The 27,723-nt window shown below is 38.3% G+C and overlaps 1 protein-coding gene across 1 annotated transcript in view; it reads right to left on the bottom strand.

Annotated features, from left to right (window-relative positions):
- gpat2 (glycerol-3-phosphate acyltransferase 2, mitochondrial) overlaps positions 1 to 27,723 on the bottom strand; it is a 122,543-nt gene that overhangs the window by 33,211 nt on the left and 61,609 nt on the right. The window contains exon 3 of the mRNA XM_061038616.1: positions 565 to 668. Coding sequence (XP_060894599.1) covers positions 565 to 636 — 72 coding nt within the window. The 5' untranslated portion in view covers positions 637 to 668. The remainder of the gene's footprint in view (positions 1 to 564; positions 669 to 27,723) is intronic.

Consider the following 27,723-nt stretch of genomic DNA (forward strand, 5'->3'; position numbering starts at 1 on the left):
GACACCAAATGAATAACATAGAATCCTCAGAAAGACAAAGCAACATTGTTTTCTGCACATTTTTATCTTTATTCCCACGTGATCTTGTAGTTCTTCTGTGATGTGTGTACAGCTGGTCATGGCTGCGTTCACGGTCCAAAAACTGGGGCAGGGTGTACAGCGTCTAACGGAGCAAAACCGTGGCCCTTACGGAATGCGGACAGACTACTCGGAAATTGCCAGTAACAACAATTCTGCAAAGCCTTTATGTGCCTCTATAACCTCACTTCTTTCTTCCCCAACAAGCTGATTTGGTTTAGCAAATTAAACTTTAATCAAATTTGACTGCAAATGGCCATATTTAGCAAAATGTCAAAATAATCCAATAAAATTCTCATCATTTTCTGATGGGTCAGTGTGATTGACTGATACAAAAATCCTGATTTGGTAAACATCAAACAGAATTAATCACATGGGGTTGCACATGCTCACTCGTGATTGTGAGGAACAAAGAGTCTGAGATTAGTTCCCATGGAGAAAGTGGGAGACGACAGCTGGAGAGTGTGATGCAGGCAGTGCTCTTACAGCGGGTCTATTCTGTTGAATTGGTGGAAGGACCATGTCTTTGTTTATTCCGTCATTCTTCTCCTGCACCATGTTGAGTCGCCTGCAGACTTCAGCCCGGAGACCTGACAGAGAAAAGATTGGGAGAATAGAATTGTATTAGGCAATGTCACTTTAAAACTGTATTCTTACATTGTGTCTGAGATTGAGGATTGTTTGAGAGCACATGTGGATCTAAGGGGGAAGTAATTATCAGCTTTTGTGTATATCAGAGGGGATCCTTTTGAGAAACAGCTCCTTCCTTCCAAACTAAGAACAAACAACACAATATTGGTGGCACAAAATTCATTTTGTAGTCTTGTCCTTGGCAGGAGATTGTTTGCAGCTCTTACCCTGCGCCCATAGCTACAATTTAACCATCTAACCAGTTCTTCTTCCTCTCCACCATCACAAATTTCCCTTCTACTACAAATTACCCTTCATTATTTTCAGTTAACAAAAGGAAGCGTCTTGCCACCCGTTCTCTTGTGTTGATATCTCATTGTTTCCTCCTGTAGGACTAGTGGCAAACTTTACTTTTGAAGTTGTGTGCTCTCTGATGTATTCAGTTAGAAATAAAACAATGACAAGATTGCCATTATGAGGTTAGAAATTTAAATAAACTGGAGGCTGTCTTAGCTCAGCGCTCAGTTCAGGTGCAGCGCTGCTGACACTCACTAGTGGTTTATAAATCATTCAAACAGGGTACACAGCCATCAGCTGAAAACAGCTCTTATGTAACTGATGCTGGTCCCTTGGCCACTCATAAGTGAGAGAGAAAGATTGGCTAGATAAGTCACATTTAATACAATCTAGTTTAACTGGGTTACCTAATTGATAACGTTGGCTGTTCCTGAGCTCAAATGAGTAATCATCTGAGATTAAGGTAGATTAATGCAGATCAAGAGCCTGTGCTCATTCTCCAAAGAGACAGCTACGCCAGTATAAAACCCACCATCCTGAGAGAGCCTTCCTTTAGTTTTATATAAGGCTTTGTTTCTACTACAAAGGATGAAGACGTGGCCGGCTGTCATCCTGTCGCACAGTCTTCTAATAAATCTTTCTGTGGTTACACACATAAGATTCAGGAGTCTCATTAGCTTCAATGGGAGAGTTTCCGTTTGCTTTGCTGTCTCCCACTCTGTTGATCCCATTCTACCCCATTAACTTTGCTAATTAAAACTTAAGCCTGTCCCATGGGGAGATGCTACATTTCAGCTGGCTCAAATTCCCACATTCATTACCAGTTCCGTGTCTAAAGGCATTGATAAGAGAATCCCTGAGCTTGGTAATGCTTCACAGGTGCAGAGGGTGATGAAGGACACAAAGAAGCACAACGGGGAGCCAAACTGTAAATTACACAGCCGGAAAATCAGCAAAGGCTCTAAAGGAGGTTATATAAGCTACTCCAGAAGGAAGACAAGACCACATGGAAACAGCTAGAGACAGCAGTAAGTCAAGGACAGACCTGAGTAACACAACAACGATTTCCCTTTCTTTCAACATACAACATGTGCATTCCCATGTTGATGCATAGCAACATGACAGGTATACACTCTGAGCAACACGTTCATCCTCACATTAACGTATGCGTAGTTCATCCTCTACACAGCAGTTAATTAACCACTTACAGCTCTAATTAATATGCTGTAGTTTGCTAATGTGATAGCAAAGACTGAGGTAAGCCCACTGCGAGGAAGGATTAAAAATCAGAAGCCATTAAGGGCTGTCAGGTCAGATTAGATAATTTCAGAGAGACAATATAAATTATGCATTCAAGCCTATTCCCAAAGTTCTCATTGAGCAGTAGGGGCTTTGAATACTCTCAGGGACCTGTAAGAAAAAGAGACAGGCATGGAAAATTAAGAGTCTACATTTTTGTGTATCCTCACAAAGGTAGCATTAAAGGTGGAGTAAAGTTTTTAGTATGTTTGCTTGTTTTAATCATTAGGTGTTAGGGATATCAAAGGAGTCAAGGTTCACATCAGTACTCTGAAAATTGAATTGCAATAATATCATGAGCGTCAGCAGCTGCAGAGCAAGATTTTGAAATTGAGGACGCACCACCGTCTTTTAAATCGGAGGTGTAGAAGCATTTTTGCTTCGCCAAGACAGCAAATGAAAGAGGTGAGAATATAACAGACAAGACAAAAACTGTGTGCATATTTGGCAAGAAGACAGGGAACTACACAAATAGCACAAACAACATGATGCAGCATTTAATAAACACCCAAGGCCAAACCCCACTGACAAGCGGGTTTGCAGCCCAGCTCGCCCAAACAAGTGCAAGAGCCAAAGAGATTACGAGGTGCATTGGTGTTTTCATGAAAAAATTAAAGGAATCTTTAATTCTCTTCCTTTGTCTTCAGTCTCATTTTGTAAAATAAATCGTGTGAGAATCGTATCGTAAACCCAGTATCGTGAGTTGTGTGAATCGTTACATCCCTAGTAGGTGTAGATGTAGACTTAAGGCAATATTAGCAATAGAGACCATGAAGACCATAGTAGACCTCAAGGCCTTATGCTACAATTTCATTAGCAAAGTTAATGATGCGTCTGTGGCTCAGTTGGTAGAGTCGTTGTCTTTCATCTGGAACTCCTGAAGCAACATGTCCGATGGGTACTTGGGAGAGACACTTAACCCCGGAATTGCTCCCGCTGCTTCGTCGGCGTATGAATGGGATTAGTTACTTCTGATGGTCTTCACTACATAGCAACCACTGCCATCAGTGTGTGAATGGGTATGTGTGACATGCGGTGTAGTAGTTGAGTAGTCAGAAGACTATAAAAGGGCTACATCAGCTCAAGTCCATTTACCATTTACTACTAAAGTCACGTGGTAGTATGTTAGCCACAACAAGGGTTAACAAGTTTAATATTTTACTAGGAAAAAAATAAAGCATCCCAGCCAATTTTCAATTGTACGTATTCAGAAAACCCACCTGCCTCTGAGACCAACCAAAATCCCACAATGGCGCCGCTGGAACACCTCATGCACTCATGACTTGTTTACCAATCCAGTTTGTATTGTATGCAGTCCTGGATGAAATTCACACTGCATACAAATGAGCTTTTTCTCCTCACTTGGAACAAGTTTCTTGTAATATTTTGATGATGTAGAATCAGACATATCTTTCTCTGCAATATTCTTTGCGGCATTGAGTGCTTCAATGTCAGTCAGTTGCTTTTAAACAGCTGCAACTAGCTGGTTAATCTAGTGAAATATCAATCAAGCATAAAAGGCAACACCCAGGCAGAAGCAGTAACACATATTTAGACCTTTGGACAAACATGTATCAAAGAAAACTTCAACTTCAAAGGTGATGATGAAGACAGTTTGTGTAAAAACAATACAAGGAAGCAATTTACAGGAAGTGATCAATTACGTGTCCACAAGGTGAAGGCAAGATGAAACAATCAAGAGCCATTTATTTTGAAAACATTTGTAAGTTATTTTGGTTTAAACAGAAATTAGACAGGAGGTGTGTGATATTAATTACGGTAGATTCAACTAATCTCGATCTCCTTTTGTGTTTGTTAAAACAGGAGGGTTTGAGAGACCGAGTAATAAATCACAGTCAAAAAGATCTCTTTATCTGAACAAGACTCACTAGCAGAACTGTAATGGTTTGCATTAAAATTCTAAACATCAATTACAGCCAAATATAATGGAAAATATCAGTTATAAAATAATCTGTAAAATCTTTTATATTGTTCAGCTCTACACAGAACAAATAAGGATTTATCGTTTGCCTGAATCGTAGGTACAGAAAAGTTTATCTCCACAGCTCAACACTGTCAGAAATTGACCTTTTTTTCATTAAAGCTATTCACTTACATATGTTAGGTGCTTAAATCATCTAAATCCATTCTGTGGCTACATTAACTGAAACTGTGTTTTTGTTGCCAGAGAATTCCTCCTCCAGTTAAAAAGGCATTTTGATCCACACAATGTATTCGCAAAGACGGCATTAATGAGTAAATCCAGAGGTACATAGTGTACTTGGTGTTAGCATTAACGGCATGTCTTTGACTTGCTCATGATCCTTTTTTTAACAAACCAATGGGGAGTAAGGATTCTGCTGAGCAGGAAGGTAGATATCACCACAGGCACATCAATGTGATGGGCTTTTTTTCCTTAGTCTGCACGTAAACCAGGCTCTTTGAAAGGAATGTTAATATGGTAAACACACACAGCTACGCACCTGGATGCATCAACTGTCTCTGTTTGACTGCACACACATAGAGAATCAATCTGTGAATCATTGGTTTGTGCGTCATGGAGTGAGAGTATCATTGATTTCTGAGAACAAAAGGAATTCTTTACAATAACTCCCCGCTCTCTCTCCCTCCCTGTAGTTCACAGTACTGTTGTTACTGTAGGCTACTGTCCATGGTATATTGCTTTTGGAAAATTTCAAATGAAAGGTATTCACACTGTTTATTGTTTTTCTTCTATTTAACCTTTATTTAACCACATAAAGAACCCACTGAGATCAGGATCTCTTTCACAAGGGTGACCTGGCCAAGAGGTCAGAAGCACATGTCAAAAGAAAAGTTACAATTAAGTGACAGTATAGCTTAACAATATAGTGTTTTCAATAAAAAGAAAGTGTGGGAGCTGTGACACAACAATAAAACAACAATTTAAGATTTTAAAAACACAGGCACTGTTCAATGGTCTCACGCTGTCTGTCCCTCAAGATAGAACGGAAAGCTTCAAGTGGAATAAGTTCAGGGAGTTTTAATTCAGTCTGTACAGTATTCCAATGCCGAGGGGGCAGCAAAGCTGAAAGCTCTTTTTCCTAATTCAAATACAATTCACAATGGTGGGTGAGACGACTACAGCCAGTGACAAATCTCAATGCCGAATGAAAAATAGTGTCCAAGGACTTGAGACATTCAATAAAGCACTCAAATAAAGCAGGTCCCCATAATCAAGAATGGGCAAGAAGGTTGCTGTCACTAATTTCTTTCTGACCCTGAGAGAGAAGCAGGTTCTATTTCTGAAAAAGAACCCAAGCTTCATGCGAAGTTTAGTGACCAGATTATTGATATGAGCTTTAAATGAAAGCTCCTGATCTAGGATAAAACCCAAGTACTTGTAGTTTTAAACCTGCTCTATATGTTCTGTGGTAGCACCTTTCTATGAGGGAAAACCATGAGCTTGGTTTTATCTGTGTTTAATACCAATTTAAGATCATATAAACGAGACTGGATAACATTAAAAGCAGCTTGTAAAAACTCAAAAGCCTGGGTGAGTGAGGTTGAACAGCAATAAATAATGGTGTCGTCTGCATAAAAATGATACATTGCATTTGACAAGTTATTACAGAGATTGTTTATATAGATTGAAAATAAAATGGGTCCCAGCACTGAACCTTGGGGCACCCCTTTAGTAATGTCCAGAAAGGAAGAGGTAGTTCCAGCCACCTGAACACATTGTGTTCTGTTGGATAGTTAGTTGGCAAACCAGGCAGCTGCATGTTTAGATAAGCCAGTGTGATGTAAGGCTTGAATCAGCAGGTTGTGGTCTACTGTGTCAAATGCTTTTGAAAGATCAATAAAAAGAGCGACACAATATTTTTTTGCTGTCCAGAGCTTCAATTAGATCATTTAGGACCTTCAGCCCAGTTGTAACAGTGCTGTGCTGTTTTCTAAAGCCAGATTGGAGAGGAGATAAAATATTATTTGATTCTAAAAATTCCTTTAGTTGGTCACTGATGACCCTCTCAAACAAGAGAGCTAGCTAAAATACACAATTTAGAAATTGGTCTATAGTTATTTACATTTGTGGGTTCACCCCCTTTTAACAGGGGGAGAACAAAGGCCGACTTCCAGATTTTAGGAATTTTGTTGCTGATAAGACTCAGATTAAAAATATTTGAGAGAGGCTCAGCAATAAAATCAGCAGCCAATTTTATCAGGTCCTGCTGCTTTACTTGTTTCCAGCCTCTTTAGTGCATTGTTTACCTCAGTGACAGATACAGACGTAAACTCAAACGGGCAAGTGATGGGTCCACTCACAGCCTGCGGAGTCAAGGGTGTGTTAAAACTAGCCAGACCAGCATTTGTCAGTTCAGGGTTTAGTGACTCAAACAAGGATACAAGACAACAAGGTTGTCACATGTTTAAACACTCTGATTAGGTTAGATATCACTTATAAATATATGTAATATTAATTTTTCACTAAACACATTTTTAAAAAGGAAAATTTACATCAAGAGATGATTGTGCTGGAACTGAATTTTATCAACTGTTATCATCACTTTTCTACTTATGTCTTTCTACAAGAACTCCAAATCTATCGTTAACAAAAGTTTCAACACTGTCAGCAGCACGTGTTCTGTAGCAGAGCATCACAGCTGAGCAGACAACATTCAGCACTAGAATTGGTCTATATTGCAATATAACATTAATTATAGAAGAATGACAGTCTGAAGGAAGCAAATCAGTATGCAGAGGATCTTAACAATAAAGAACTACAGACAGAAAGAGACAAACACAATAAAAAAATAAAAAAAGTCAAACTGCCACCTTCTAAAAGGAGAATATGCAACTTTTTGATCCAGTAGGTATCGTCCTTGAGCACCAGCATGAAACCAAAGCAACTCGAGCTGCACTGATGTGTTAGCAGGCTAATGCTAGCGCTCTTTAGTTTGCTCATAGCTTCACACTGCATGTAAATTTACTCGAAATGACCATGATCTAAAACCGCTTACGTGACATTCAAATAAGCAGTGAGCACATTATGTTATTCTTCTTTTCTCTAGTCTCTCAATTAAACAACTTTTATACACAAGAGGATAAGCCGGCCTGCCGTCCCGTCCATGTAAACATGCTGAAGGTTCAGCTTGGACAACATCACAGACAGCAGGACTCGGGTGTCACACTCATTGTAGACAGTCATGACTCAGAGGATATACTTGATTTCTGCTACTTTTATGTGTAAAATGTTGCATATTCAGTCTTTAAGAAAGGAAAAGAAGCATGTGTCCATGTCAGTACAAATGTTGATTGCGATGTCCAACATGTATTGTTCAGGGGTAGAGGTGTAACAATCCATCAATCTGGATCAAGATATTGAATCGTTGATCAATAATCCAATCAAATAGACGGAAAGTCAAAACATTGATCGACATTGTCATCTTGATGACACGCCTTTATTTTAGCAAGAAAGAGTTTATTAACTCCTCTCTAAGGAAAAACAAAGTATTTGGAAATATTTTGGACGTAGATTAAAACTGGGTGGGCCGCCCAGCTTTATTTTTCTGACCACGTTTGCACTGTTGCAATGTTCTTTTTTTTTTTTACACGTACAAGATCGTCATGTAAGATCCAATACGGATAAATATTTCCCCTCACTGTCTACCCATAGCTCAGGTAGTATGAGCAGTATTTGAAAAAGGCTCTGTAAGTAAACAAATAGAGAATTACGTGCCTTCTTGGAAGAATCAATTGTAGTGGGCTGTCTCATTCAATATATATTTTATAAATGTCTCTCAGGAGGAAAAAAAAAATAGGAAAAAACTTAAGTTAAATGATTCCCTTTATTTTTGTATATCTCCATAAATGTAATCTGTGAATTCTTCCTCTAAAAATGACCTTCAAAAGCCCCATATTTGTTAAGCTCTACTTTATGGGTCTAATACTTTAAGTCAGGGTAACTTCTTAATTGGCTGCATCCTTCATGGTTTGGATTGTGTACTGCTGGTTAGGTAGAGACAACACCAGGCCACGTGCACAGATGTACAGCTAAACGTTACAAGTACAACCAGTGGTTTGTCTTCTAGTAAAAGGTCAACATTTCCACTTTGAAAAAGGTATATTAAGACTGATCAATGTAGTTAAAGTTTGTTATAGTTTTCACATTTGCTAGTTAATAATTGAAAGACCTGATGCTGTTGGATATGCTCTTGTTCTGCTTTTTGGTTGCCCCAATCCATCGAGACACAAAGGACAAGACCCAGACAGAATGATATAAAATAAAATAAAAACTAATGTAGTTAATTTAAAAAGACTCAAAGAGAAGAAAAGAGTGAATTGATGTGACTTTTGATGTTCATTCATGAACACAAGATTAAAGCATGCATCAAAATTGACAATCTTTGACTGGCTGAACAAGGAGGTGTACAACGAAAACAGGCGTGAAAAAATAGATCAAATTGTTTTCATCTAACCCAATCTGATGATAATTACACTGATCTTCCTTTTTCTGACTAACAGGATCTGATGATAATTACACTGATCGCTGAGCTGCTTCTGTCTAATACTGGAAGATAAAAGGTTTCTACCTCATATTAGATTCAGAGAAAAAGACAAAGTGCTAATTACATGTCAGACACCCATCATCTCTCCCACTTGCCACCATACTTCTTCCTCTCTCTTACCTTAAGACAGGTTTTCTCTCCCTGGCAGCCAGGATGTTTTATCAACTAGAGTGGCATACAAGGGGCTAGTGCCAACCTGGAACAGACTGAGCAAAGGCTGAGATACCTGCATCTATCCCTCTTCAAAACACCACAGACAAATGTGGAAGCACCTTATTTTATCAGACCCAGTGCATCAAATATGTGTAAATATTTGAACACAGACCTGAGAGACCCCTCAAACAGCAATCTACAAACACCATGATGCAACCAACGTCTTACGTAACTGGCATGTTTTGTAATTGATTCAAGAGCAAAAAGTCTAGAGGAAGGGTCTGCGTTCTTTATGCAACACTTGAGAATATATTGTGTAAGCCTATGTTAATGAGTCTGTGCAAGTGTCACATCAGACTCCTCAAAAGGCTGCATTTATAATGAACAATGTAAGCTTGTTTCATCAACACCATATGCCCTTTAATGTCTTTTTACCATTTTAACTTTTCATATACATAAACAAACATCTACTTCATCTTTAACCTGAGTTGTCCTGCGGCAAAAACACATGCCAAACACCAGCTGTGCTCCTCAGACAGCTGAGAATACATTGATCCAATTGAAAGCATGATTCAGTGGCAGGCCTGACATTCATGCATTTTCCTTTTTGCCCTACAGTAAGTTGAATTCCTCAGCAGCTGAAAATAACTCACACAATTTTGTCATGGAAGCACACTGAAAGGCTGTGTGTCACGGAAGAGAGAGACACTGAAGAGAGAGAAAGATTCATTATGTGTGAATGTACTGATATAACATCTTCAACTTCTCCCAAAGAATGGAATCATCTACTTGCAGATAGTTTTTGGAGGCCTGGTGTCTTGCTTCACAGAAGGATCATGGCAGGATTTAAATGGACAGTGCTTTTAAACTGCCAACAGTGTTTTAACCTCTTTCAAGACTAAATCACAGTTTTGTATTATTTGCTGTCTTAACTTTTAGGACAGTTTTCATGTTTTTGAAAAGGTTTTATTAAATTGGGTGTGAAGTGGGTGGGGTTAGTTTGAGATTTACCATATTATGTAATAAAATCAAAACCACAAATGAAAATCACAGAATTCAGTTTTAGTGTTTTCTATACTGACACAACAAGAAAGTTAAAGAAAAAAAAGAAGCATAAATCTATTGGTCAATTTGTTATCATTCAATAGCAAAATGCCTGTTTAAGATATGTTCACCCAAAAAACACAAAGCCCATTGGAAAATCCCTAAATATCCAAGAATTTTACCCACAGTCGCAAACCATGACATTTTAATATATAGGCCTTCATTCTTAGAAGACTAAAAAAAGAGATAAATTCACATTTTAAACTTCTTCCATTTGTTCTCTTTTTTGGTTCCTCTGTATTGGCTAATGAATAACTTGTCGTCCAGTACCATCTGGTCTCAGTTCAGCCAGACACTTCACAGCCTATTGATTACCCCCACACCCACCCACACAATCAGATATGTACAAGTTCAAGTATGATGGGATTTATATGGTGGAATCATTTACAGATGACATTCAATGACTTAAATAGACACTGGAAGGTCGCATTCGGCATCAGGGCCATAATGTTTGACCTAAAGGTAATCAATTGCTGACATGAAAATGCTTAATGAAACCATAAACAGATGTGTCATACCAACAAAACCACAGACCTGCAGAAGTACCCCAAACAATTTAACAGCAGGTAGATTTAATTTATAAATAGAAATTACTTTCAAAAGATCAAGGTAGAGAACTTAAACTTGCAGGTGAAATGAGGTGTTGAAGGTAATGAGATCACACTTAAACGAGAAGAAGGCCACTGAATAAGTACTCTGAAAGATATATGGACTGAAGGCAATGTAGTGAGGACACCACCAAGATAATGTGGGTTTATATCCTTGGAAGGCATCTGACTACATTAAGGTCCTTGAGCAGCATACTGTCTCAAACCATAAATCATTGTGTTCATTTTCAAGTATATGCGCACAATCACACACTTCATTCACTAATTAATCCATTAGCTATACCTCTTATCTGAGGAGTCTAAGTGCTGTGGTATAAAGTTTATAGCCTCTCAATGTACAGCTATTCAGCTGCAAAAACTTTAAATTAGCTGAATATATATTTCTAAATATATGCCTACTTTAGTTTAAAAGAGCATCTCAAGTGAATTAGTATTCAAGTTCAGTTTTAAAGAGGAATATACTTAAATGTAAAATAGGGTTAATTGGGTGAAAAAGATTGTATAAGGAGCCAAATAGATGAAAGTAGCAGAGGGCAAGATATCCTGACTTTTAGTCTCTGTGAGGTGTTAAAGAATAGATTTTTTAAAAATCTTTATCAACAACATCAACAGCTTCATCATCAATAGCATCAATATCATTAAGTGGTAGGTGTTCATTCTTTAAGATAGAAATGGATGCAATGGATCAAAAAATTACACGGTATGGATCGGATCAAGGGTTTTTGCCATGGATTCAACCGGTATTTCCGCAAAAACTAAAAAAATATATAATATAACTTTTGGCTCCTCGTCTAGCCATGACTCAAACTGTGCATTTTATCAGCACTACAATTCAAAAAACATCTCCATGTATTTTAATAGTGTATCACCTTCTCAAATGTCCTCACTCTATACTAATATCTACAATTACAAAAATAATAATACAAGCAGTTAGATGACCAACACTCTGTTATTTAGAAATAGCTTTTAAAAATCTGAGAACAGACTGTAAAACAAAAGGCGGCATCATTTCAATAACAGCGTTTGTTTTACTTTACAAAAAAATGTGAAATCTTTCTGTGAATTACAAGTTGGACAGTGAAGCTGTCACAAAGTAAGGGCCTGCATACATTCAGTTCACTGGTAAGATGTCATGCCGATGCAGCTCATTTATGTAACATCAGACTCTCATGATATACATGCATAACCTCTAATGTGTAATGTGAGTGTGTTTGTAATTGTTCCACATGGTTTCCAAACCTTCAGAGAAAAAGATAAATTAAGGCAATATATTTTAGTCTCATGATCAGAACAACACAATCAAGGCACAGGGGTTATATGTCAGAATTAGAGAAGGAGAAATGTGAGTGTCATTATGTTAGTACAATGAGGAGCCTGGGGGCTGACGAGGGTGATAATCCATTCACCCATTTCCCTCTATCTATATGGTTAGAGGAATACAATGGAGTCACGTCTAGCATTTTGCCATCACTTCTCAAAAAAATGAAAACATAAAAACTGAAATGTTTTGAATCCATATGCAACTTTAGTTGAAGAACAAAATATTAGATATCCTATTAAACATTTTAGTACAGGTAAAGCTCAATGAATCTAAATGTGATGGAGGGGTTTTCCATTTCTTCTGAAATATCACCAGAGGCCCCACAATGTGATGTTATCATGATACTTGAGTCTCTATTTGATATTATTGCAATTTTAAACATTTTGCGATATGCTCAGACTTAGGGGTGCAGGAATGCAAAATTTTCTCTAATCGATTACTCTTCCCATTGTTAAAGCGAGTACTCGAGTAATCGTTTTGTAGTTCTTTTTTTTTTTCTGTGATTCTTTTCCCCCACTTTAGCCCCCGCCCCCAACTCTGACGCGATGCAGACTTTATCTATTGATTAATTTGAATCTTCGGGATTTTAATAATTGTTAGTAAGATGCCTTTGTATTAACATTCAAATATGACATTTCTTACTTCAACAGACAGCAAACCTCAAATAAAAATTCACACAGACGTGTTATGACCGTTTTAACACTTTATTATAATTAGCGCAGTGAGTGTGGCGGGCGGACGTGCAGACCTCAATGCACACTCATCGCACGTTGAAGCTGTTTTGACAGCAACATTCTGTTAACAGAGACTACAGTCTACAGTGTAGAGCACACTTTACTCTGGTAAGTGAAGTTACAATAGAACAGGTGAACGATTTAAGTGTCTGTCTGTTTCATCTTTCTCCTCTGTGCGTAATGACACTCGCTCAATCAGTCTGCTATGAGCTATTTCTCCCTATAAGGTTGTTCCATTTTGTAGTTATTAAAAGAATAATCATCTAAAATTCCAAAATATAGGAAAACATCGTGTTATGCTGCTCTGTCCTGGATGATCAAACGTCATTGGTTTAGCGGAGTAAAGCGGTAATCGCAAAGTGAAAGTCCTTCTTTTTCTGTGGACTAAAAAGACAATTTGAACTGAACTTTTGTAGATCATATTGCATATTTTGTTTGTTTGGGACTTTTTGTTCATTGTGAATTCATAAAGGGGTTAATTAAAGGGATATTTTTGTTAGGGTAGCAGCGTACGGATCAACAACAGACGCGTTTCAGCACAGAGCCTTTATCGGCGCTTTGTTTGTCATCTATTTTCTTTTTGCGCTCGTGCTCCTTTTTTTCTGTTTTGAATTAGGCCTATCCTAGAACCCACAATGCAACAAGAAACATTTACAAAAATGTGGACTACAAAACGATTACCGATTACATTTTTTTTGTAACAGATTATTATTTAATGAACGAGTACTCAGATACCCGAGTACTCCTTTGCACCCCTACTCAGAATTGTGATACCATAAATTGTGATATATATTGCTATTTAACTTGTTTAACTGCATATTATGTCCTCAATATTTAACTAAATCAAGAACTGTTTATTCAAAAAGAAAGAATGCCCAATCTATTCATCTCACTTCAGTCTTTTTATTTCTACACAATGGGAGTCAAGCCCACAGACTGACCAACACTGTGATAAAAGAAAAACTTTGTCAAAGTCATCCGTTGGACCTGACCCGGGATCAGCCTTAAAAGCTGCAGCCTTGAAGGCTCAATGCGGAAAAATGGGGATTCCATCCTGGCCCTGGAACAATGGGTAAAATCTGAGTGAATGGGAATGGGAGTTTGCTCATGAACTTGACATGTGCTTTGTGGACTTGGGGAAGAACTACGACTGTGTCCCTCAGATTCATGTGGGGGGGTAATGAAGGAAAATAGGGATCCCGATATTAAATCACAGCAGGGCTCGCATCCTCATAAGTCTAAGTTGTTCCCTGTTAGGGCTGTTGTGGTAAAGGAATTTTCCCTGCGGTGATCCAAGGTGGCTCAATAGCGCGGTGTGCGGTATTATTGTGCAACAAATTGCATCGTCCAAATCAGCTGGTTCTCCTGTTTCATTTGACTGAAAGCCAAGATGGCAACAAAGGGACAAAGTTACATTCGGTTTAGATACCAGTGCAGCTGCCTGTGTGTCCCTCTAAACATTATGTGGGGTGAGGTGACTTAACGTTCAATAATGGTGGTATCCGTGATCTTGTTTTTATCGCGGTTATTCAATTTTTGGATTGTAAACACAATTGTTTACGTGTTTATAAGGCTTATATAGAGTTTTATACCACATACATCATATTATCTCGCACTGTCGCGAGTTAGTTTGTTAAATTACCGCTGTAATTATTTTGTCTCGGCACTCCAGCTGACGGCTGTTCTCTCCGTGCTGCAGACGGAGAATGAAGCCGGTGGGTGCTGACGGACAGGGGTGCACGCAGCCGAAACGGACCAGAGCAGAAATGCAACGCACACGTATCTGGTGGAAGTTCGGTGTCACAATTTCACATCTGCTTTTTGCAGATGTTGTGGTTCAGTTGGCTTCATCAAGCTGGGACTTGCAGTAGGCTCTCAGCAGTTTGTAGCCAAGTGTGATGCAGTTGGGATTAAGGTCGGCACCTCCAAATCCAGGTTAAAACGTTTTGGTTTTTTTAAAGAAAACAACACAAAAAACACTACATTAAATGTTTCAATGGACAGCTAAAATCACCATTGAGATGAACCTTACTGTTAATGGCCTCAACTGCAGGAGCATTAAATATATAAGGAATAAAGAGTCTCTGAGAATAAGTAACTCCATTTAATAAAAATGATGCAGAGCAATGTCAGAGAATTTAGCAGATTGTTAAACAAATAAACCTACAAGTTGTTAACACGTAAAGTAGCTATGCCTGAGTCTTTTTGCTCTGATGTACACTGTGCTAATTGTCTCAGAGCTTCCTGTGTGTCAGTGCTTCAATTGCAACTACCCCACTACCACCATTTTCTAGATGGTGTTTATTGTTTAACCTTCTTCCTTCTGTAGAAGTCTTGTTCAAGTATAAAACTCACCATGGGATTGGGATGAACAGGCTCAGAAAAGTATAATTTATTTTTCTGTCGAATCTACCTGAAAGCTGATCTTTCTTACTGCAATTTATTCTGAAAGTCCTCTAGCAAAAGCCATATCGTATTTGTGATCTAGTCAGGTGGATGTACAGCTGAAGTAAGGTGAAAGCCCTGTATTCAGGAGGGCTTTGTTGAAACACAGGAAATCAATATTGTTTTTGCTTGGGATATTTTTTATGTGGATATGACAATGCTGTATGTAAGAACAGCCTCTAGTAATAGACTGCAAAGAACAGTATTGTGGTGCATTATGGGGCTCCGAAGTGGAGGCAGTGGTCTTGCATTATAACATCTGTTCATGTTTCAACAAACCTGCAGTTTACTTGCTTCATTTGAGCAAAGCTTTATCTTCAGTTTTGGTTTCAATTTCCATTACTGGGGGTTTGTATGCTGATGAAGGAATCTGCAGTAAAGTCCTTCAAAATCAGTCCTTGCCCGTTTCAAGGAAATAAGAGCGGAAGGGGGGCGTCGTGGTATCATTATTTCTGTGGGTTTTATGGAGTAAATTTTAACCTTACTTGCAGCAGCGTTTAATTCGACTTCCCCAGGTCAGGGACCAAGTCACCTGCGAGATAATACTTTTCTTTACTGCAATGTTTCATTTGAAATGATAATGGATTGCAGAGTTTTGCTTCCAGGAAAATAAAATGTATTTTTATAATTAATAGAGATTTGTGGGATAATTTTTTAACACTGATCAGTAGGCTAAAAGTCACTTTAGAGATTGGATTATTCCACAGATTTACATTATTTTAGGCTTTTTTATTGTAAAACACTGTTGTATAACATCTATTTTAGATACACAACAAGATAATTATCAATTAAAACATATATAGAGTGTTTTCATAAATGACTGAACTGCCTGCTTTTTCCATTCTTGCTCTGTAGCCTTTTTGTTTTCTGGTCCTTTCAGAGAGACGAAGGCGTAAAACGTAGGTGTGAGCAAGACACCAACATTTTCTCTATCTAAAAAACAGACACTTGTATAACATCGAATTGACTTGAAAATATATTTTTCTTTTTCTTTGACCTTTGTATCTTTTTATGTTGTGTGCCCCCGTAAGGTACTGATGTGGAATCATGTGGTTCAGGGAAAAAAGAAAAAAGAACAGCACATTCCTTTTCAACACAATCCTTAACTGAAGTCATACAGTGAGACGTAGGAGAAGACTGTATAGTCTAAGTTATGTCCTGAAATGAGACTTTGTACAGGTTTGGCTCTGGACTGGCCATGTTAGGTTTACATCAGATCAACAGTAGCAACTTATTTCACAGCATTTCTGCCTTTTGTGGATTCTGATCATTTTGTATTTTTGGTTGTGATGTATTTGGTTTTGAAATGTGTTGTCTTAGCACAACATCTTTTAGCATGGGGAATAAAAGCAATGACTTGACATGAATGAGACACGCACACACACAAGCCCTTTTTGCAATGTTGTTTAGTGATTGCGCCGCAAATAGACTTGAAAATTGCTTGATAGCTGGTTTGTTTATTTGTTTTTGCATTGCTGTATTTTGATGAATTTCATTACTGTTGCTGGGCTGGTTGCTGTTCTATACGGGTTGACAATTTTAATTTAACAAGTCACACTTGACTCTCACTCACACCCCACATTCAACTGTGTCAAATCCAAAGTCTTTAACCAAATTCTGGTAAAACATAAAAGTAGCGGGCAGATTACAGACTCACAATCATGTATTCGTTTTCAGTGGCTGTTGAATAAAAGGTTCATTTGTCAGCAGCTAATAATGTTCACATTTTTAAGAGCTAATTTGTAAAACTACCATGATATCTTTTTTCCTTGGAAACTATGTATATGACCTTCCTCCCTTACTCCGGTTATATATCGCAGTGTTTCCCCTAGGTTTACAGCATTGGGGGGGTGGGGACAAGCAGACATGCCGACACGGCGACATGACGACACAAACACTCGAAGGAATCTTGGTGTTCATGTGTTACTTTTAATGACAGCTGTACTTTTCTATCGGAAAGGTATCCTTAAATGACTTCTTTTCCTGATTTCCGACTCTATCCACTATCCTATCCCTACAATAAAGGCACAAAAAGCCCAAAAATAAACCTTAAAAAAATAAAATAAATAAATATATATATATATTTTTTTAACTTAACCCCCCCCCCCAATATAATGGTAGGGGAAACACTGTATCGACTGTCACTACAAAATGAAATGAAGGTTCTTGCTTAGTAAAACCAGCATCTCTACCCTGTAAGCAGACAGGCGGTTCCTCTTCTCATCAATGATGTTTGAGACTGCACTGAAGAGCCTCTCACTGTCCAAACTGGGGCACAGATATACTTGAGTGCAATAGCCTCCAGTGAGGGAAATGTGCCCTCCAGAAATGTAGTGGATTTTCTGTCCTTAGGATGGTTTGCTCTGTGAGGTAGTTCTGCAGCTAACAATTGCTGATGAGGCAGTCACAGGTCCCATCTCCAGCTCACTCGCTTGTAAAATCTCATCAAGTAAACTGCCAAGGCTCCTTTTTTCAGTGTTCTGACATGGTACCTTCTCCACAGGCTATGCCCCCTCTGGCAACATGACATGTACCTGTTGCTTGTTCATTTCTAACGTGTTCAGCATGTCATCAATAGCCTGTTTTACATTTTCTGCTGTATTTGACCACAGAGCCCACAAACAATACTGCACGCTTAAGCTCAAAAGTGGAGGAATCAATCCAGTGTGCAGTAATGACATGGGGCAAACATCAGATCTCCAAATGTCTGTCGTGAAACTGATAGCAGTCACATCATGTTTTAAATTACTTCGTATGTTGTCACAAACAGCTCTATCAGTATTCTACCCGTAATCTCCAAAATAGCAAAGAAGTGGGTCGCAAAACAACTGAATATACACTTAAATAATGGCCACACATCCCTGCATCCGATGCAGTTTGGGTTTCGTAACCACCATTCTACAGAGTCTGCAAACTGCATTTTTGTTGAAAAAAATCAGGCTTTTGATACCGTCAACCATAGTGTTCTTATCTCAAAATTAACTTGTTACAATTTTTCACAGGAAGCACTACTCTGGTTTGAATCATACTTATCAATTAGAAAACAATGCGTGTCCATCTCTGGCACCAAATCCTCTTACCTTGACTGTCCTGCAGGGGTCCCACAAGGCAGTATTTTGGGACCTATTTTATTTACTATTTATATAAATGACCTTCCAGTGTGTAAAAAAAAATAAAAAAATTTTTAACAACAGCCATGATCCAAGTGCAAAGCTGGGTCAAAGATTCATGTCTTCAATTAAACACAAAGAAAACGGTCTGCATGATGTTCACTAAACAGCCAACCAGCCTTCAGCAGTCCGGCGTTTACCTGGAAGGTGTAGAGCTTAGTCTAGCTAATGAGTTTAAATATTTAGGCCTAACATTGGGCCCAACATTAACATTTAAAAAACACATCAAACAATTAACAAAGACGGTAAATTTTAATATAAACAATTTTAGACAGGTAAGATCCTTCATGACTATCAATGCTGCTCGAATGTTTTTACACTCAATGATTTTTTCACATATTGAATACTGTATAACCACATGGTCACTTGCTGCTGGCACAACACTTAAACCAATATAATCTCTTTTTAAATAGGCCATATAAATCTTTGACAAAAAGCCATTTTCGTTTCACCATTGCACTGTTTTAGATAAACATAATTTACTAAATTTTCATAATTTTGTTCATTATAAAAATGCATGTTTTAATAAAATTTTGCACGGACTTGCTCCTCTTTGAAGGACTTTATAAAGCTGAAGTCTGCCAGTGGGATCGGCACCAGGGCCACAGCTCGAGGAGACTGTGAGGTCCCATACAGACGCACTACATTCAGTCAAAGGAACTAAATATTGGAATATTCTCCCACTCACAATAAGAGACTCACAAACATATGCAACCTTCAAAACACACCTCAAACAGTGGATAAAAGAAAACCAAGTCTGTGACCACCTTTAACATTTAACCTCTATTATTGTCTTGTGTCACTTGTGCCTTTGTATTTGTATTTTATTTGTAATTTGTCTTTCTCTGTTACCTGCCTAGGGACAACAGATGGAAACTAGCACTTCTGCTATAATCTGGCATTTTTACAGCTGTTCATTAATATGCACTGTCCCTAACAAATAAATAAATAAATAAATAAAAATTTAGCCATGCAAGTCTAAGTACACACGGCCGGTACAGTGAAACTGCGAATGGCTCATTAAATCAGTTATGGTTTCTACACTTGAGATTGGTATTGGGCCATCCCTACCATAAACTGCCATTGACATTTTCCCAGGCAAACAAGCACTTCAATGTACGTTAAACCAAGTCATCAATAGTTTATTAAGATTATTAAATTATTCAAAGAAAAAAAAAACCAACCTGAGTCTGCTTTATATAAATAACACATTTCTGTTAATGAACTGTAGTAACAGAAGTAGTACTATGCATTTTAGAAAGAGTACTTGTAAAGACTACTGTCATACTTATGTAAGCCTACTTGTGCAACTTATGCTTAAACCATTGCATAATGCAAATACAAATATATATATATATATATATTTATACAAAAAGCTGCTGATCTCACCTGGTCCTTCACTTGCACAGAAATATCTGCAAAGCCATTGTGAAGGCTGTATTGAGGCATGAAGGGCTATACATATAGCTAAGTAGAAACATAACGTAGCTGAAGAGGGGTGCATACGGCACAGCTGTGCACATACATTACATTTTAAAATTTAAATCTGATGACAAGTGATGTTAAAACACTGCAGAAGCTAATTCAACAGGTGTGTGCAAAGTTTGTCAAAAACAAAACACCCCTCAGCTTCACTCTTCCATCTCGAGCCTGCCCACTTAGTCTTGTATCCCTCCTGCTCCTCTTCTTCTATCAAACAGCTGTGCAGATAAACAACAAGGTGCTCAAGTGGAGAAAAGAAACATCCCAAGTGACGGCCCAGGGTGAGAGCTATTCTAATTACACTACAACACACTGCCATGTTTTTTTATTTTTGTCATACTGCCATCTCTCTCTCTCTCTCTTGCTCTCTCTCTCCCTCTTCTGTTCCTCTTCAAAGCTGAGTCTTTAGCTCTCCAGTCTTCCTAGTCCTTTTTCACCCTCATGACAAAAAGCTAAAGAATAATTTTCCTCATTTTCTTTAGCGATGTTCAAAAGTCTTACCGTTAAGACTCTCTTACTCTTAATCCTCTCTCTTCAATCACCTGCCGCCTTTCCTTTCTATTAGGGCTGGATATTGGCAAGGACAACAAGATATGAATCACCATACATGGGTCCCAATGGGAAATATATTACAATAATTTGCAATACTCTATAGAATTTACTGAAAAACTAAGAAGTGGAGCTGAGAATACAGCTTGCTGTGTTAAGTGTTAAGTTGAGTTAAACCTTTTCAATTTAAAAAATAGAATACAAATGATTGAATATAGGGTTGCCACAATATACGAATTTCCAACTTTAATCTTACATGTAAAATACATACAATAGCAATACATGTTCAAGACCAAAGCAACCAAAATATAAGCCCTGGGAACCTAAAATTGTGAGCATACAGTACAAGCTGAACATTTTTGAACAGGAGGAAACATCCCTTTTTTCATTGACATTCAGTTGGGGTCCCTTCCAACTCTAGATGAGCCTCACTCTAGCATCTCAGGTTTCACTATGGTCTGATCTTAACAGTCTCAAAACGGAGAGGCCGGTGACACAAAGTCATTATTAAAGAAAATGGGTTCTGAAAAGCCAGCCACAAATTAACGCAAAAGCAAACTAAATTGCGTTTTGTCACCTAAAAAATCTGAAATTGACAGTTAACTTTGTTAAATTTGTAGCTGGTAACTGGTTGAACGCTTCGGCTTGTGAGGGTAGAAAAATAGACAGTTGTGTGATTTTATTTTAAATGTTTAATTATAAGCCATTATTCAGTGAGTATCAACACATACAAAGCAAGCAAAGAGTTTCCTTAATTTCCATTGCCTTTAACAGTATGAAATGTCATGATGATTTAAAACTTCACTTGGTGCTAAGCCTATAGATAACAGGAAAACTGAAGAAATATCTTTTATTGACTACCACAGGCTGTTACACTAAAATGATGCACTTATAAAAGCAATAAAAAAAACTTGTCAATCCAAAATCATGCCTCCTCCTTCTAAAATGACCAACGGGGCTTGAGCAACAAAACATCAAACAAAATAGCATACAAGTCCTCTCGTCCTATGGCGAGGTTTCCTTCATTGAAACAAAAAAAAGGTACAGCAGAGAACAGGCAGTAGTTCGATTTGTATTGTAAAATTCCCTCTCTCTGTAGTGATGATGCAGCTTTAATTTGCAACACTATGAAAAGGGAAGCAAAGCTTTTATTTGCTTCTACAGTCATTACATTATCCTCATATTGATAAAACCCAGCCCTTGCAAAAGCTTATTCTTAACGCAAAAAAACCCAACTCTTTTCCCTATTTTCATAGTTTTCACCCTAAATTTAATTCACACACAAACCAGGACAACCCAATTTTTCTTCCTCCTTACTCACTTCCTCTCCCTTGACTTATAACTCATCCCTGCCTGTTTGTTTGTTCAATTATGTTGTTCATTTCTTTTATATCTCCTTCCTTTCCTCTTTACTTTTCATCATTCTCTAGCCGTCTCTCTCTCTCTCCCTGTCTGATGCAGGTTATTCCTCCAGGAGACAATCTGGCTGTGATTGATCAACTCATCTCTTCTGCATTAGAGCGCCAGAGGAACAAACCATAGCATTAACAACACCAATAAAACTGATGACGGTAATAAAGAACTGCACGCTAGCATTATCTGCGCTGTTGATATAAGTAATGGTGAGCGAGTTATCTTGGATGGATCTTGCTTTCTGACTCATTCCCTCTCTTTCATGCACACACCAATAATACATACTCTCTGCAGAGAAACTAGAATCTATTTAACGAGGCAATGTATGTGATAATCAGGCAATAACTTTCTTATTCATGAAGTGTCTTTTCTGGAAACTAGCAATCAAATTAGCTAGAATCATTGCTGCTCTATTTCAAGTCTCAGCGAGATTCCCAGGATCCCCCTGCTGCTCGTTAAAAGAGCTTATAGGCAGGAAAACAGTTGGATAGAACAAGGGTTATTGAAATGTGATCCAATCTTCTTTTCTCAGCACATTTCACACATCTTAACATGGTCTGGGTCATGGTCAGGTTAGCCCCATCATCAATATGTTGACTTACAAATGAATCACTGTTGTCAGTAACCTCTGAGACCTTAAAATAAATAACTACACACAGTAAGTCTCTTGATACTTTTCACTCAAAGAGCCAAGGACCAGCGTACAAAGTGAGAAGAGAGACAGTTTGCAACTGTATTGACAATTTAAATCCACTTATATACAGTACATGTTCTATTACCTTATAAGTAGAATACTTCTTTGTGTGGATTGATAGTGATAAAAGCTTTATTAAATGGAGGATTCAAGGAGAAAATCATTATCTTTTCACTCTAAAACATGAGTAGAGTAGTTGCAATTAAGAACAAAACTTGACTTTTCAAGCTCAAATGTTTCAGAGAAAAACATTCCAAGAAAAGCAAAGATTTATACTAAGTAATTACAAACACCCAAACAATGTTGAGTAACAAAGAATCCCTGCACTTAATATCACCTTAAAATAGCAACAGTGTTCAGCTTTTTTAGCTCTGATGTCATATTAAAAGGTTTAATTTTTAGAAGTACTGTATAAGACTGCTTTTCACTAAAGACTGTTTTCTTATATTTACAGGCTACATGTTTATTTAACACCAAAACTCCTATTTTACACACTGTCATTTTTAACAAAGTCAGCACTTATTACACCAATGTTGAGTAACTTAAAGTTTTCAAAGTTCGTGTTTCAGGTCACTCAGTAAACTATACAATCGCTATACTTTGCCAGATGCAACAAAACTTATATTTAAGGACTAAATGTATCCAAGTTTGAGAGTTTGGGGCCTTAATATCTATAATTACCCTTCTGAAAATGACCAGAGGCCCAACAAGGTAAAGCTTATGTATTTCATTCTATCTGTGCGTGTCCGTGTGTCCAATTCTAAGAGAATGATATCATAACGTTCCTACTCTATGCCCTGCAGGTAGACAGGCCAAGCAACACTGGATTGATGTGTCCAATAATTCCAGCAACATCTCATTTAGCAGAGAACAAAGTCTTTGCTTCCCATCAGACACTCATTCCCTAACCCCCCGTCTTAAACACCTCTGAGTCCTTAAACCCTGCATTGGTTGGAACTCTGAAAAGGGGGTAAAATAAAAACATAGCGTCAATCAAAGAAGCTTGGTTTTAAAAGCTGGAATAAATCATGGCAATTTAATATTGAGGGTTTTGAATTGCGGAGAATTGGATGTACTGAAGGCATGGATGTGAACTTCTCTGTTTTGCAAGTTGACAATTGCACATGGAGAGGATGGACTTTTTGTCACAGCTATCCAAATTATGCAAATATATAAATTATGAATGCACAGGTTACTGCATTGTTGATAAAGGCGAAAAACTGTGTTTTATTTTAAGGTTAGTAATCAAATATCATCATTACTGTCTCCTAAAAAATTAGGCCTAACGCGTAAATTCAGTTGGGGGATGGGGCACTCCAGTGAGAGACATTAGTGCTCATGTCAGGTCTTCTGTCAGTCTTGTGTTTGTTATGGGTGTGCAGTTGTTTAGCTAGCTTCTGGGGTTGTCAAAAGTGTCAGACGACAAATGACAAAATTTAGCATTAAAAAGACAAAAAAAAAGGTTTCCATTTGACCTTAATGTTAAACTGAACTACTGAACTGAGTTTTGCAACTGGCCAAGGATTGTATGATGGGAATGTGACGAGCCTGAAAGGACAGACCATATTTTTAGTTTAAATGTAAGGATACTTGGTAGAAGTGTGTGTGATAAGACGATCTCAGTTCGTGAAGGATTAGAGTACATACAGTACATTCTACCATGATGTAATTCTCTGCTCCTACACAGATGCTTCCCCTCCCACTTTGCTTCGCAGCGGAGCGGGATTAATGGCTGAAAATAAAATAAAAACTTGAGAGTTAGGTTGTAAAAAGACCTCGATCTCAGCTATATGGAGATGTTCGAGATTTTCCAAAACCGACAGGACATTATTATAAAATAATAAAAGTTATTTGTAGAGTTTTCACATTTAAAGATTGCACTTTGGATGGTGACAGAACTAAATCTTTTTTGAGAGTCAAACAGATTGTAGGGCAGAAAAACTGCCAGCAATGGGAAATATAATCCAGTTGTTGAAAGTGTTGCTGCCGGTGTTTTCCTGCTCTCTCTTGGTTTACAAGTTACTAACAAGCCTCTGCACTCAAAGCTCCTCTGTTGCGATAACAGAATCAGCAAGTTCAGGTTTTCAAATGAATGCATAACTGTGTGAAAATTTACCTAATGAACACAAAAATAGATTTATAGACACAAAAGAGGACACAAATCTAAATCATATAATTAAAGTGGTGCAGAAAACGCTCAAATTCTGGATACAAATTGATCAGAATGCAGGGAAAGACATTTTTGGAACTAAATATGTTCTAGGGGAGACCTCCAGAAGTTGTTTTCACTTCAAATTAAAACAAGGACATGTAATTAATTCAAAACCTTTCCTGCTTCCTGCAATTGTCTTCAAAAGAGAGTTCAGGCCATTTTTGCGAGTCATCCTAATGATCACAGATAGCTAAAGGCTGACATGTAATAAAAACAATGAAATTAAACATTTTACGAGCCAACTGCTCTGAATTTTCAATAATTTCTAGGAATGCCTGTAGCAGGGAAACTTCTCTACTAAACTGGAATAATGAATACCAGTTTGAACCGGTAGAGATAAAATGGGAAGGGCAGTATGATTGGGATTCTGATTTTAAAAACTGTATCCTAGGATATGGCTTGCGAAAGCGTGCTTCATTCTACATCAACATGTCATGCTTTTAACAGCTTTAAACAGAGCTTGTGTTTTGAGTGATGGTGAGTCACACCATTATCTACACACTTCCTATAGTTCATGGAACGGTCCAATTCTTATTCAACCAGACAGAAATAGAACTTGGGAGACAGACCGGCTTTGTGTGGTCTGCCACCTATCAAAACACTTCCAAGAACTTATTAGGCCAAAAATGACAGCTTGGAAAACAGTTGCTATGGTGATTGCACTAAACTATACAATATCTGTATTCGAAATTTTTAACTTGTGGTTTTGAGACACAAAAATGAGTAGACAGTGTTCTCCTCATGGTGAAAATAGTATAACACGTTTTATGTTGCGTCACATCGCACAAGATCGCATGCTGGCTGTCCACACTGCATCCGTTAAATATTTAATTATTTGCTATGTGAATTTCAGATTCCCCTTTCAAACAATAGGACATAAAGTGCTTTTGTTTAGAAGGTGGATTAACTCATTTGTGGTGCTTTGTGTTGTGTAGCTGTTGACTCAGATCACAGCACTCACAGGCTCCTCAGTTAATGGTTGCGGTGAGCCAGCAAAAGTTTTTCTCCGGTGTTTGACACAAGTCAAAGCTCAACATTTCAATCACGAATGCAGATATTATTTATGTACCGTTATCTCTAGGGGTGTAAAGGTACACGTACTCGGACCGGATCATTTCGGTACAGGGCTTTCAGTCCGATCCGCACACGGACCGATCTGAGTACGCACGGAACAAAAGTGCTTTAATCTGTGTTCCCACACGGACCGCAAAGCAGAAGCACACCTCAGTGTGGAGGAAGGCTGCAGCCGCTGGTATGGGACGCAGCTTTTAGTTAGTAACATGTAAAAAAGTCAAATCATAAACTGTGCAGATTACTAGTTCCTCGAGCCCTGTCGGTTTGGACAGTTGCATATAACTGGGATGGAGTTCCTTTTACGGACTTACTCTTAAGTTTCGTTTTCATTTTCAGTGATGATCCTGCTCCAGCAGCGCTGCTGCGTGAAAGGGGAGGGGGAGACGCGTCTGTGTGGGAGCATAAGCTGCAGCATGATAGAATGAACACCCTCCCTCCCCATTCCCACAATAATGGACAAAGAGACGTTGACAAGACGAGAGTAGTGTGCCGTTGTTGTTCAGCGGACATCGGGTACGTCGCAGGCAACACGTCCAACTTATTAAAGCACTTGAAAAGGCACCACGCGAACGTAAACATCACTGCAACTAGGAAAAAAACGACAGCCTTTTACTAGTAATTCTGAACGGGCCAAAGCCATAACAAATGCCTTTTAAGTTCTTATATCGACAGAGGGAAATAATAATAGTTCTGCGATGAAACTATACTAATAATAATAATGATTTATACTTTATTGATCCTGCAAAGGGAAATTCATTTTTACACTCTGTCTAGTAAACATGCTACACAAACATAGGCTGAAATAAACACACACATGCACAAACAGGATCCTATGGACATGCACTAATGGAGAGGTCTCAGAGTGAGGGGGCTGCCCACAGTGGGCGCTCCTGAGCTGGTGGGGGGGGGGGGGGGGGGTTGGGTGCTTTGCTCAAGAGCGCCTCGGCAGTGCTCAGGAAGTGGACTGGCACCTCTCCAGCTACCAGACCAATTTCCGGACTTGGTCCGTGCCGGGACTTGAACCGACAACCCTCCGATTCCCAACCCCTACAGACTGAGCTACTGCCGCCCCAACCTTTGACCCCGACGATGTTATTAGGTTCATTATGTGCTCCATGTGCATTCAAAAAACTGTTGGGATAATAAAGTAAAAGGTGTCACTGTAATTAAAAAGAAATATTTTTACATACAGGCTTTATTAATTACTTTATTTCATTCTAAAATACTTTATTTCATTCATGTATTTTATTTATTGGAGACTATTTTGGTTGAAGGATGCAGCATAAGTTTATTTTATGTTTTTTTTAATTTTTTTTTACAATGTTTAATTTAAAATGTTATTAAATAGTAACCTGAGCAGGTGTACAAGTCTGAACTGTCGATGCTGCACTTAGCCCAAGGTGTAAGTGTTTAAAAAAAGTGCATCAGGTCCCTTTACTGTACCGAAAATGTACCGAACCGAAGCTTAAAAACTGAGAATCGTACCGGACCAAAATTTTAGTGTACCATTACACCCCTAGTTATCTCCCCTTTGTACAACAAGCTAACAAACTCTGTTGAGTGAGAAAAGCCCAGAGTGCCCAGTGCCTTGTTGAGCCCCCTCGTTCCTCGTTCCTCGTTCCTCGTTCCTCGTTGGTCTACGCGAGCAACAGAGAGGGAAAAAATAGCAGGTCGTCTGTCGAGGGCAGTTAGACACAACAAGAAAAAATTGAATCAGGCTGACTTTGTCGCTGACGCTCGCTCATGACGAGTGCTGAGGACATTTTATAAAAAATTAAAGGCAATATACCCCTGTGAAAGGCGCTGAAATCTTGCTCAAGCAGAGTCATTTTTGAGCAATAGTCAGTGATGTACAGTTAAGCTGGAGGTGTAGTGGTATCGATGTAATGTCCCTTCAGCTAACCAAAAAACA

The sequence above is a fragment of the Labrus mixtus genome, chromosome 5 (assembly GCF_963584025.1).
Source record: "Labrus mixtus chromosome 5, fLabMix1.1, whole genome shotgun sequence".
Lineage (NCBI taxonomy): Eukaryota > Metazoa > Chordata > Actinopteri > Labriformes > Labridae > Labrus > Labrus mixtus.